Here is a 13,353-nt window from a genome sequence, read left to right on the forward strand (position 1 = left end):
GACAAAATTTGTTTTCTCAGAGAGGAGATTAAGAAAATAGCTCCGTCTTTCCCTTTAAGACAGGGCACCGATTTGCCCTTTGGATTCCATACAGGTAAAACTGAGCCCAGGAGTCTTGGGGAAAATGACATAAGCCTCTTCATCTCTAACTAGCAAACCTAGATAGTAGTTATTGTAGTATCACTCCGTCTTCACCAGAAAGGACCATGTCTGAGTCTGGAAAAATGGCAATAATATACTTTTGAATTTTCCAGAAAGTTAAAACAGATATTGGGGGCTTCTGGTAAGAATAGGCACTATTGCTGTCATCCACAGCTACTGATAAATTATCACTGGTGAGAAGAAAAGTATTTCAAAGACCGCTTACTAGTAGAAAATCATGGCTGTCAGAGAATTTTCACATTTATTGAAAATGAACCTCAGGCTTACGCACATACCATGCACACAGTGGCATATTTTAAGCAGATAACAGGAAAAATTAACTGCCATTTTAAATTCAGTAGTTATAGTTCTTAAGTTGTTAATGACATGCATAATCACCCTTTGTTATGTAGATTGAGTTCATGTCAATATCTTGTATTCTTAAAATGCCAATTTTTATTTTCTGTAGCCCTTACTTTTATACTAGAGCAGTGGTTCTTAACTGGGAACATTTTTGCCTGCCCACTGCCCCACATATGGCAATATCTAAGGACATTTTTGTCATAACTGTGGAGAGGGCATTACTGGCATCCAGGGAGTAGAAGCCAGGGATGCTGCTAACGTCCTACAATGTACAGGACAGCTCCTGCTCCCAACACCCAACACCGACACACTCATCTGGCCCTAAATCAATAGTACTGAGGCTAAGAAACCATGTACTAGAAGTTGCAGACCTGTCTTCCTGCAAGTGTTTTGTTTTCCCACACAATATTTCTAAGTAATGTTTTAATTGGTTGCCAACAGGAAATTCCTGGCTTCTGTTTGAAAACTCAGTTGCTGATCTGGCAATTCTGGGCCTGGGTTCTAGCTATTAATAGTGTACCTTATACCCAGCCCATGTGATCCATTTGTTTCCTAACTGGCCCCTGTAGGCATTTGGGTGTGTGCTCCTTTTTTAAGTAGGAAGCCCAAGAAGCAAGAATGCTTAACTCTGCTCTGAATCCTCCACCCTGAGGCTTTTCACTTTGATTTGCTTAAACCATTCCCTGTTTGTTACCTGCTACTTTTTTTCTTGCTACTTTTCTTATCCTCATTCTCCAAGAGTAGCCATTGGCTCAAAAGCCAAGTTTTGCCAGCCTTGACTCAACCCCAAGTTAGTTACTTAATATTGAAAAGCAGTAATTTTAAGTGCTACTGATTAAGCAAGTGATTTGAAATTATCTGGCAATTCATGAGACAGCTCCTTCAGTTCTTTTTTGGGGCTTGTAGGCTGTTGTAGAGATTCTTCTAAATCCTGCTGTGGATTTCTGGTGCCGAGTTTTGTAGTTTCATGGGTGCTACAGAATAAATTAAAGCATTATGAAATAAAATGTTTGTAATTAAAGCATTATGTAAGGCTTAAGGATGGTTTCAACATTTTCATTATTTTATATGGGGGGTAAAGGGAAATTTAAATTTCTAGGGGGAGAACTGGGATAGGAATTAGGGGAGGAGCCATTAGGATTTAAGAAACAAAGTTGAGAATAATGGCAATAACTATGCTTTTCTCCCTTTGATTCCAGTGGAGGGGTGGTGCTCATGAGTTACTTTTTAAAGAGTGCTAGGTTTCAACAAGCCACGGTGATCATGCTGGGGGGGAGGGGGGGGGCGGCGGGGGAAGAGACAGGCTTTGCTTGTTTAGGATATTATACCTTTTATCATGCATCTTTAAATGTTTTTACTTTCAATTACCCAAACAAAATAAAAAGTGTTAGAAAAGCAGTTTTATCATTTTATAGTAAGTAAAAATACATATGTTTGTCTCTCAAAAGTGAAGTAAAAATATTCTTGACTGATGGCCCTAGAACTAGAATTGGAAAAATGATCTGTTTCAAATCGAAGGAACCTAAACCTAATATACAATGGTTATATTTTATTAACAATAACAACTGCACTTATTCTCCCAATTTAAATATATTATCTGGAGATCTCTGGGTTAGTATTCTATAAATACAGGATTGTGATCTCAAAATATGTGTGGCTGTTCTAAAGGTCCCTCCCAGTGGCATTACTAGGGATCGTAATCTGAGAGCCACAGGGTGACAGGAGCACGTGAGATTATTACCTGGGACATTCAGGGACTTCTGATTGCTCCTTCCATTGTACAGCCCTGGTGCCCTCACCCTTGTTCCTCACAAAGTCTTCATCCAGCCCAGCCTGCTTCAGGGTGTCTCGATACCGTTGTTCTGCTTCTTTCCTAGCAAGGTCCTGAGGAATGGAAACAAATCTGCTGTAGCTGTCTTGTGAATTACAAGGTAATTCTAAATCACTTGCTTAATCCACATGCCTAAAATTGTCCCCTAACCCAATCCCCATTAGTGCTGGGCACAGATTTACATGAAAATTACTTAGAGCCTGTTTTCAAGCCTTAAAGTGGATTGGAACTACCTGAAGATCTTGTTGTAATGTAGATTCTCATTTGGTAGGTCTTAGATAAGGTTCGAAACTCTGTGTCTAACACTACCAGGAGATGCCAACTGTGAATTTGGGAGCCACACCTTTGAGAAGCAAGGATTTAGATTTTTGGACCACCAAGTAAGACTCAGATGAAAAAAATGGACTAAAAATGTTTTAAGATTTAAAAGCAACCACGAGCACCTGGGTAGCTCAGTCAGTTAAGCGTCTGACTCTTGATTTTAGCTCTGGTCATGATCTCACAATATGTGAGCTCAAGCCCTGTGTAGGGCTCTCTGCCGGCAGTGCAAAGCCTGCTTGGAATTCTCTTTCTCCCCACCTCTCTCTGCCCCTCCCCCGTGCTTTCTCAAAATAAACTTAAAAAAAAAAAAAAATAAAAGCAATCAAGCCATCAGGAACACTAATATATAACAAATAGAAAATAAGCTGCACTAGTAACACTCTTAACAGGATAGATGGTCTGTATGTGGACCAGAAAAAGGTTATTTTTTTGTTTTAATTTAAATGTTTAGTAGCAAAATCATATAGAGCACTTTGTATTTTTCCTATAGAGCACTTTGTATTTTTCCTAGAGTGGTGAAAGATCTGTTGAGATCTGAGAGTGAGCTTTGCTGGAAAGAATTAACATAAAGAGGAAAGATCATGAGAGATTTTGAACAATGCAAGTTGCTAAGTAAATCCAGTCCAGACAGTCCAGCATGTGTGCAAGTGTGTGTGTGGTATGTATGGGGGTGGGGAGGGGTGGACTCAGGAAATGCCTAGATAACACACTGGCTGTAAGATGGAGATAATGTCCAGCAGTTGGAACCAGGTTACTAGGGAACCCCAACTTTTGTCTGAAACTAGAGAGAAGAGGGATCGACAGCCTGATACAGCCCAAAACTTCCAGGAATAGTGGCCTTTCTAAGGCTGTTCAGATAGCTCCAGAGCTCCCTTAAGGAGGAGATCTCAACTGGATCCAACTTCCCTAAAAGTCTAGAGAACATCTTAAAATGATTCTTCCATCCTGAAAGCCACTTAATCTGAAAAGGGCTTGCTGGGGTGCTTGTGAGCATCCCAACCTCTGGGGACCTATAAATGTGCCACAGCTCTAGAGGCTGGGGATGCCCAGGGCACCAGCACCGCAGGGGAAGGGATGATGTTAGTAAATTAAAGGTATTCTCACTAACACAGCCAGACTGTTACACTGTGTATGTGGCATCTAGCCCTCAGTCTAGTGAAAGCTAGACTGTAGCGAACACTCCCAGAAGTGAAACACTTCACAGATGCCCCTGGAGTCTAGTCTTGGGTGAAATCAGTCCAAGCAATGTTCACCATTGCACCACTTCTTTGGGCGGAAATTGGTAACAGGCTCAATTTTGAATCTTTCTGATCCTCAAGGAAATGTTTAATACCCAGATATTAAACTTTTCCATCATTTCTTTTTTTTTAATGTTTATTTTTGAGAGAGAGAGAAAGATAGAGCATGAGTGATGGAGGGGCAGAGAGAGAGGGAGACACAGAATCCAAAGCAGGCTCCAGGCTGTGAGCTGTCAGCACCCAGCCTGACATGGGGCTCAAACTCAAGAACCATGAGATCATGCCCTGAGCCGAACTCAGAGGCTTAATTGACTGAGCCACCCAAGTGCCCCTCTGTTCCATCATTCCTAAAAGCACTTTCATCCAAGACTGAGAGAGAAGAATGATGGCTTAGTTTTTACCTTGGTAACTTGTTCAAAGAGATAGGGCCTTGTTTGTATTCTCTTCTTCATTTCTTCCAATTCTTTCTTATACTCTTTTGCTCTTTTACGGTCATTGTTCCTGGAATTAACAAGATTTTTAGAATGAATTCTTTTTCCAACCCTTCATTCCAATTAAGCAGAGTAACTCCCAAAGACATTGTAAATTCCTAACTGCCTAGCAAAACTAAATCCTTGATTGTGTGCGATTGTAGGAGCCTACTTTCAAGGGCAATGATCTGTTGGATCCCAAGACAGACCCCCCTGGCACATGGAGGACACTGACCGATTCTCTTTCAGCTTTGCTTTGAACACTTCCTCCAGGCTTTTATGAGGATCCATGGCTTTTGCACGCAAGGTCACAGATTTAGACATTGCTTGACACTTCTTTTTGTGCATCTCCAACCACTGAGTACTCTCATCTGTTTTGTCCTTTTTTTCAAGTGAACTTCTGAAGAAAGGAGGCAAAAAACACACAGATGACCAACTTGAGTATATTAAAAGCACTCTTAGTAACCTCTGGAAAGTGAAATGGTGTTTTCTATGAGTGGGGTAATTTACCACACCGGCGCTTCAGAAAGAATAGGATTCTGAGATTGGCAAATGAAGCCTTTCCAGCACTATGGACATGGTGATTTTCTGCCCCAGGAGAAGTTCAATAATTGAACTGAAATACAATATCCTTACACTAAGGCTTCTGGCCTGTCTGGAAACAATACTAATAGTTGCCATTTGCTGAGCTACTCTACTCTGAACCAAGAGCAGAAAAGAATCAAGTGCTTTATATCAATTATCTTTTGTAATCTCCAGAACTGCCCCATGAGGTAAGAACTGTAAGCCCCTCTTTTTATAGGTGAAGAGAGCAAGCCTCGGAGAGGATAAGCCACTCACTCAAAGCTACCCAGCATGCCAGTGGAAAAGCCAGGATTAGAACCAGTATGTCTGACTCCCAAGCCTTTGCCCCTGACCACTACACTGTAAACAGTGGGCTAGAAGGTGCCTGGTTTCGTGGTCCTTTGGGACCACAGAGAACTGGAAATAGGCCTCTTTCCATGCACAGTTTGGGGTTAACTTATAGCAAGCACTTAGTCTGTGTAAGTATCATTTGACAAGGTACTATAGAGGGAAAACAACTGGGCGCCTGGGTGGCTCAGTCTCACGTTCCAGCCCCGCATCAGGCTCTCTGCTGTTAGTACAGATCTCGCTTTGGATCCTCTGTCTCCCTTTCTCTCTGCTCCTCCCCCACTCATGCTTTCTCTCAAAAATAAACATTTTTTAAAAAAAGAAAAAAAAAAACCACCAAGATTCTTGCTTGAAGGCATGAAAGTGTAGTCTGCTATTATATCAAACTCCCCACTGCTGGGAAGCAAATATGGATATCCCCTCGGGGGGCCAGCCTCTGGCCCATAAGGCCTACCTTATTGGGACCTCAGGACACTGATGCGTTTAGCCTTGATTTAGTAGCTCTGACTATGACATTTGAGGAAGAAGGGAGTATCTCTTGGATTCTAAATATATTTCTAAAATCCCTGTTGTGGAGCCTAAAGAGCCAAGTTGGTTAGCTCCACAGGAAAGCACTAAGATGCTCGTCCTCTCCCAGCGCTAAACTGCTTGTTACACCACAACCTTTCGTGCTGACCTCAGCTCAGAGGTCTAGTGGAGGAACTCTTGCTGGGGCGCTGGCTCATCGAGAACAACACCATGACAGAGGCCAGTTAAAGAATGAAAAAGTAAGGAGGCTCCTGCTTCCCAACCGACTCTGCTAGTTCGGTTGAACTAGCAGAATCTCAGAGAATCTCAAATCTGTGCAGTGGATGCCTTCTCTTTGTGACAGGGTCAGCCACCTGCCAACAGGTTTCTCTGAATTCCTATTCCTAATGGCTTCCTCTCTCATCTGTGTGTCTTCACTTATGTTGTTCTCTCTGGAACTTTCTTTCTTTCCAGCCTTTGGCTAATTCCTCATTCTTCAGACATCTATTAAAGAGAACCCTGCCCCAGGCTGCCCAGAGCCTCCCAGGTCCCCTGTATTTCCCTGTCATTGCACTACTCACAAAGTAGTAGTTCTTTGATTTTCTATATTTCATACTAGCTATTAAACTATGGGCTCCATAAGGTATCTCCAGCCTTAACATTGTGACTGGCACAGAGTAAGTCCCCCATGAATGATGGCCAGATGTTCTCCATCACTACATGTGGAGAGTTACCTGTATTCCTGTCCTGATCAGAGAAATCCCTTCCACCCATTTAGGTCTCTGTAGTAACAGGAGAGGAGGCCCAGCAGCAGGATGGTTTCTAGCATTTGGGCCAGAATCCGAGCACTGACCACTGAACTTGGTCCTGGGCCAAGATCTCGAGCCTGACCACTCACCTGACTGCAGACTCCCTCCTCCTGGTGGCATCTGTGATGTGCACAGGGAGGGTGTTGGCAGAGAGAGAAGCAAGACCACTCAGAGAACGACTCCTTGGCAGGGGTGTGGCTGGTGACTGTGGAGAGTCCTAGAAGAAACGAAGGCTGGTATTGGTGGGACAACAACGTGTGATTAGTTTCTATTGTAAGTAGGATTCAATTTCAGTGAAGGACTAGTCAGACCAGGAATCTTTTTTTTTTCCCTGGGATTAAGGAAAGAGTAATGAGTTCCCAAGTTTATCACCAGGCCAAGAGTTGGATATCAATCCAACAGCTGAGCCAGTGTTTTTAAAAAAAACAAAAATGTCATGAGAAGTGCCGTATGTTGAGACCCGGCCCATTTCTGTATTTTGGGTCTCAGGCCAGGACCCTCCCGTAACTGCCCAGGGCTCTCACCCTCCTCTCTCCAGAGGTGGTGGTGTCACAGGGCCGCTGAGCGCGACGCAGGCTGCTGGTTCTCAGCAAGAAGGGCTTGTTGTGAGTCACCTCTCTGGTGTCCCTTCTCTTGGCAGCTCTTCTCTGGAAGGCCTTGTAAAGGCCCTCGTAGTCAGGGACGGCAGGATTCACACGAGGCTGGAATCCAAAGTCAGTCTGCAGAAACCCAAGCTTTTCCTTCTGGGTTCGGGTAGCTGTTCGAGGCTGGGGGTCAGCCCGGCTGCTGGAGGAGATGATAGGGGAGGAGGCCATCTGGAGCATGTCTAGGGCTCGCATCTGGATGCGAATTTTCCTGAAGAGCTCTGCTTCTGTGGAGAAAAGGTCAGGGTGGTGATAGGTGACAGGGGACCCCGCCTCATACCTAAAGGTTTGGAGAAGGTTCCCTCTAAAGCTCTAGTGCAGTATTGTGCTGGAGCCGATTGCCAGCTTTGCAGGATTTTGTGAACCAGTTGACATCATATGGGAAGCTCCACCTTGGCCAGAATAGGTGTATTTTTACCAGGGAAAGTGGCAAACACTACAAATCAGCTTGCTGCTTCTTTTCTGGAGAGAGCTCATTCCTAAATGTTCACCAGGACACCCTGCCATGTGCCAGCAGGCTGCAGAGGCAGCCACCATTTACGTTTACTGAGCGCTCTCTGCGGTTCCTCCTTCAGAGGCCAAGCCGGAGGGGTGAGCCGGTCTCCTTGGCTCAAGGAAGGGCCCCGCCATCCACCCAGAGGCCCAGGTTATTGCCCAAATCATTCCTGCCTGCCTTCTCTCATCAGTCCCCCGTCCTGCAGTCTCCTCTTCTTTAACCATGTTCCGGTCTGGCCTCTCTTTACCATCCCTGCTGCTAATTTCAGTCTCTCCGCTGAACTGGTGACATAGTGTCCTATAGATCAGCATCCCTCCGGTCCTGTCCCTCCCCCTTAATCATCTCCACAGCATCAGAGTGATCTTTCCGAGCTGCAGATCTGATCCTGAGCCACCCTGTTTGAAACCCTTCAGTTGGCTCCCCGGTGCCCTTGGGATAAAGTCCAAATTTCCTCCCCCTCCCCCAGGTCTGGCCCATGCCTGCCTCTCCCTCCCTGCTCCCTCTTCTCTACCCTCCATCCTCCTCCCATCCCTTGAATGTGTTCAGCCTCCTCTTACCTCCACGCTGCTCTCTCTGATGCACTCTTCCTCCGTCTTCCCTGAATTAAACACACTGCTCATCCTTCAGGGTCAGCCTCAGTGCTCACTTTCCCTGGGGACCTTCCCTATCTGTCCCCACCGCCTCACCATGTCCTAAGTTAGGTCCCTCTATTATGTGCTCTATATGACCCTGGAGGCTCCCACCTCTAATCCTTGCAAATGACTCATCACATTTGTAATTTTTTGTCTGTTATCTGTCTTCCTCCCTTGTCCACAAACTCCATGTCTGTTTATTGAACACAGAGGAGTGCCTGGGGCTTGACACATTACTAAATGAGTAAAGCCTGAGTCCTTTCATCGTACCACATTTCTTGAAATGTGCAGGTCACCAGGATGGGGGGTGGGGGGGCAGGCGGTAGGAGCTTCCCTCAGGGGCAGCTGGTGGTAGCACCGGCCCAAGCTGGTCCCTGGATGCCTCCCTGGTTCTCTGTTCTTGTACCTGTGCTGCTGCAGACGCCTTCACACCCACTCACTGAGAGAGAGGTCATCAGGGCAAACTTGGAGAAGGCTGCATGACCTCTCACTCTCCACTCCTTACAGGGCTCCCCCATGATACAGACGGACCCAACCGGCATGGAGCGTGGCCTTGAGGCCCATCCGCCCAAACAATGAACTTATCTCCAAGCCAGGCTGACCCCCCGAGCCTAAGTCTCCACGGCACGTCTTGGTACTCCCCAGGTAGGAGGCAGCAAGGTGGGAAGGATGTCTTTACCTTGGAGTTTGTCCCCGAGGGCTGGCTCCAGAATGGACTTGGGGATCCTTCTGGTGGCATTCTGCTTGGGGACGTTGGCCTTAGCTGTGGCAGCCAACTCCCTCTGTTTAGCAGCTTCTTTTCTCTGCTCCTCCTTCATGAGGAAGCTGAAGGGCTTCAGGGAAGAGAGGAGCCGTTCCTTCCTCTTCTGGATCCCTGCCTGCCTGCGGGCCTCATTGCGCTCCACGATCTCCTGGTAGAGGGGCAGGTAGACGTGTGCTGGCACAGGCTGTGCCCGGAACTGCCGCTGGCACTCGGCCTCCTCCTGGGCCTGCCTCTGGGCCTGCGTCCTCTCCTGCTCAAAGGAAGCAGGTGAGGCCAGCCACTGCGCCTTCTTCCGGGCCTCACGCAGTGTCATGCGGAACGGCCGCGGGACCGTGATGGTTGATGCCCAGGAGCTGATGCTTCTGTGCTGCGAGGGAGGCCTGGAGCCTGAAGGTGGCTGGGGCTGAACCTTGGGAGTGTCGGAGGGAAGGCTGCTCAGGGAGCTGCAGCACCGTGGGGAGCTGCACCTGGGGGGAGAAAGCAGCTGTGCGGAGGCCAGGCCAGGCTGGAGGCCCTTTCCTCCTCCTGCTCCTTCCCACACCTCCCTCCCAGAAGACGGCAGCTAGATCCTGAGCCTAACACAGCCCCGCAGGTGTCTGGGCCTGTGCCTCGCTCCTTCCCTCAGGCCATCTAGCAGCCCTAGTTGAAAGTCTTTCCTCAGAACTGATTCAAGATTTGCCACTTTGCATTCTAATATTTTCCTTTAAAGATTTAATTTTTTAATGTTTAAAAAAATGTTTATGTATTTTGAGAGAGAGAGAAGAGTGTGTGAGTGGGGGAGGGGCACAGAGAGAGGGTGAGAGAGAATCCCAAGCAGGCTCCGCACTGTCAGCCCAGAGCCTGACTCCGGGTTCAGTCTCATGAACCGTGAGATCACGACCTGAGCCGAAATCAAGAGTTGAATGTTTAACCGACTGAGCCACCCAGGTGCCCCTTAAAGATTTTCTTTTTAGGTAATCTCTACACCCAGTGTGGGGCTCGAACGCACAACCGTAAGATCAAGAGTCTCACGTTCCACCGGTTGCCCTGCATTCCATTATCTTCATATGGGAGAGAGAACAGTGCAATGGTGCAGAGCAAGGCTTTGGAGTCAGACCCAGGTTCAAATCTTGCTTCAAACAATTACCAGCTGTGTGACCTTTGGCAGGGTTTGCTTGGAACCTCAATTTCCTCATCTGGAGAATGGCAAAAATAATAGCTACTTACAGGATTAGTGGGAGGAGAAAATAAGATATGGTGTAGGCGCATATAACAGGGCTGGGCCAAGGTAAACGTACCTTGTTGCCATTCTCAGGGAGGTAGTGACAAAGGCATCCCTTTAATCAATTCGAGTGCTTCCAATGACTAAGGGTTATCCAAAGTGATTTAGGACTGCTGGGTAGGAATCAGAACGTGTTTGGCTCCGAAGGCCTGATTCTGAGCTGGAGCCTCGGTAAGGGACAACTTTACTGAGGAAGAGGATGAGGCCCAGAGTCATGAAGCAGCTGTTGAACTGCAGGGCCTTCCTTACCTCGGAGATGCCGGGTACTGGGCCTCGGGCTTCCTCCTGCCTTTGTCTTGGAAGAAACTCTCCAGGTCCTCATCGTCTTCAGAGAAGTTCTCGCCACTGTCTGGGTTGTTCTGATAAAGGGATTCCAACAGGCACCACCTGCCTTTCGGCTTTAGTACCTGCAGGGTCTCATAAAAGCTCCCAGTGGAGTCCGAAGAATTAGAAACTGTCTCCTCCTCCGGGCTGAGGAAGTCATCGAGTGTGCCAGCCCTGGGCAAAACCAGCCCATCCCCAGACAGCTCTTCTTCCGTCTCTGTGTCTGAGGAGGATTTGGGGGGAAATATCTAAAATGAAACAGAAAAGACTGTGGGTCAACTATAATTTCAAATTTTCTCAAAGCCTAACTGTTAATTTCACTTTGAATAGGTCTCTGTATATTAGCGACTGGGAAGGAACGAAGAAGAATCAGATGTATTCCTTGCTTTAAAGACATTTCACAAATTGGTATGTGGGCATATGCTTGGTTGAAGGGCAGGAAAGGGAAGCAGACGGCTAACGTTGGTTCCCTACTTCATGTGCGGTGAGCATTTGCAGAGTACCTACTCTGTATCATGCATTCTGCCCCCTGCACACCAGGAATCCTACCCGTGACCTTGGCCACACTCTGGGCCTTGCCCTATTTGGGTTTCACCTACTTTTTTCCAGTCTTCTTTTTCCTGCTTCCTTTGTCTACACCTCTGCTTTCCTAATAGTCTACCTAATATCCCACCTGTTACTAGGAATGAGTAATTAACAGGACAGACAATGTGGTCTAGCTGAAAGAACAATGTCGTAGAAAGTGGAAACCCAACTGGGTTTAAGTACTCCATTCATTTAGAAAATAGTTTTTGGGTGCCTTATGTGCACTGAGGATTAGGCTGAGAACAAGTCAAGCACATGAAGCTTACATTCTAATGAGAGGGAGAGAGACAAGTATATGATAATAAATTCAATAAAAGCCATAAATTGTGACATTACACAGTGATGAAGTGGCTTTAGGAAGCTTTTCTGTTGATAAAATCCCATCACAAATACCACTAGGAATGTATCTGTAGTCAGAGTTAGGCTTATTAATTTATTGGAATACACCAGGAAAAATTATAGGGAACTTGTGTGGGGGAGGGGGGGAAGAGTGGGGACTTTCAGTAAGAGGGTGGGGGAGGGGCTTTTTCTAGGGTTGGCTTTTCTTGAATGATTCTGAGGAAGAGAGTGGATCCCTCTGGATCCATTCTGGATGGATGCTGTCATGAAGAGGGCACACTTTGGTATGTGGGTGACAGCAATTTTTATTGAAAAGGTAACTAGAACAAGGTGGAGCTGGGTAATTGGTAGTTAAGCATCATCATTTAGAAGGGGGTGTTGGTCTCTTTGTAGGCACACTGTGGCCCTTTGAGAAACACTGTTTTCTGCTAATCTGGCTGCTGGCCTCATTACAGTCTGAACTGGACTTTCTCAGTTCTGGGCTGATCTTTACTTTCTCGCTGTGGAGGAGTTTTGGACTGACATCTGATTGATGAGAGGGAGCCAGCCTTGCTAAGATCTGGGGTAAGGGGGTTCTGAGTTCTAAGGAACAGCAAATGCAAAGGCCTTGAAGCAAGGACCTGAGGCAGGAACAAACTTGACTCTTGGAGAGTTAGAAAGAGGGCCAGTGTGGCTGGAGGACAGTGGTATTCTCGAGATATCCTTAGAGAGGCTGGTGTGGGGCCAGGATTGGACTGTAGACAATGACTAGTTGCGTCTAAGAAATCAGTGAGGCGTAGGCTGCTGCAGGCCTCCAGGTGATATTGGTGATGGTTTTCCTGGGTTCTCCAAGGTCCAGCTCTAATAGTGAAAAGAACACTAGATTCTGAGTCAAAGGTGTGTATGTGCTCCAGCCCTTGCTCTGCTACTGAGGAGCATGTGATCTTAGGGAAAAATTTTTAAAACGACTTTATTGAGACACCATACAGTTCACACAACTCACTTACTGAAACAGTACAACTCAGTGAGTTTTAGTACAGAGTTGTGCAACCGTCACAATTTTAGAGCATTTTAATCCCCCCCCCCCCCCAAAGAAAGCCCATACCATTTAGCAGTCATTCCTAGGGACTATTTTCCCTAGTCCTTTCGACCCTTCCTTCCCAGCCTGCCCTAAGCAACCACCAATCTACTTTCTGTATGGATTCTTCTGTGCCTCAGTTTTCTTTTCTACCAAATGGAGACAGCAATAGTACTATTAGTCTTAGGGTAGTTGACAGGATAAGCGAAAACCGAGGGCCACTGCTGTGGGTCTATGAAGGGCCTAACATAACGCTCAACCCGTTAGAGAGTCCCTTGCGGGTCCCCCAAACGCTGCTGATTTTAATCCCACACCTCTCCGCGACACGCCCCTGACGTCTGTCTCCAAGGCAATGACAAACAGTTTCCTCTTTAGAGACTCCTTTCCGGGCGCAGACCGAATTCCTCTCCTTCTCTTTCTCTCTCACCTGCCGACTCCACTGAGCGCCGCCGGAGGCTCCCGGAGGCCTCCCGACGGTCATCTTCTCCGCGGGGCAGAAAAAGAAGCGGCGGTGACAGCGCCGTGCTACGCTTTGGCTGCGATGGCTGCACTAGCTACGCGATCAGGTCTCTGATTGGCTCCCAGGCGGATGCCTGAACCAGTCCCCCTTCCCAGGGAGCCTCTAATTCTTCCCGCCCAAGTTGGCAAGGATCGTTTTCT

The 13,353-nt window shown here is 46.8% G+C and overlaps 1 protein-coding gene across 1 annotated transcript; it reads right to left on the bottom strand.

Annotated features, from left to right (window-relative positions):
* Positions 1–384: 384 nt before the first annotated feature.
* On the bottom strand, positions 385–13,342 carry FAM161B (FAM161 centrosomal protein B). The gene is made up of 9 exons (XM_019427099.2): positions 13,121–13,342; positions 10,638–10,960; positions 9,044–9,594; positions 7,117–7,463; positions 6,682–6,809; positions 4,600–4,764; positions 4,296–4,395; positions 2,246–2,388; positions 385–1,478 (listed from the first exon to the last, which is right to left on the bottom strand). Exons 1-9 carry the CDS (start codon positions 13,172–13,174, stop codon positions 1,340–1,342), a joined length of 1,950 nt encoding a protein of 649 aa, XP_019282644.1. The 5' UTR covers positions 13,175–13,342; the 3' UTR covers positions 385–1,339.
* Positions 13,343–13,353: the final 11 nt, after the last annotated feature.

This window comes from Panthera pardus, unplaced genomic scaffold (assembly GCF_024362965.1).
Source record: "Panthera pardus isolate Hobbes unplaced genomic scaffold, ASM2436296v1 HiC_scaffold_24, whole genome shotgun sequence".
In the NCBI taxonomy this organism is placed as follows: domain Eukaryota; kingdom Metazoa; phylum Chordata; class Mammalia; order Carnivora; family Felidae; genus Panthera; species Panthera pardus.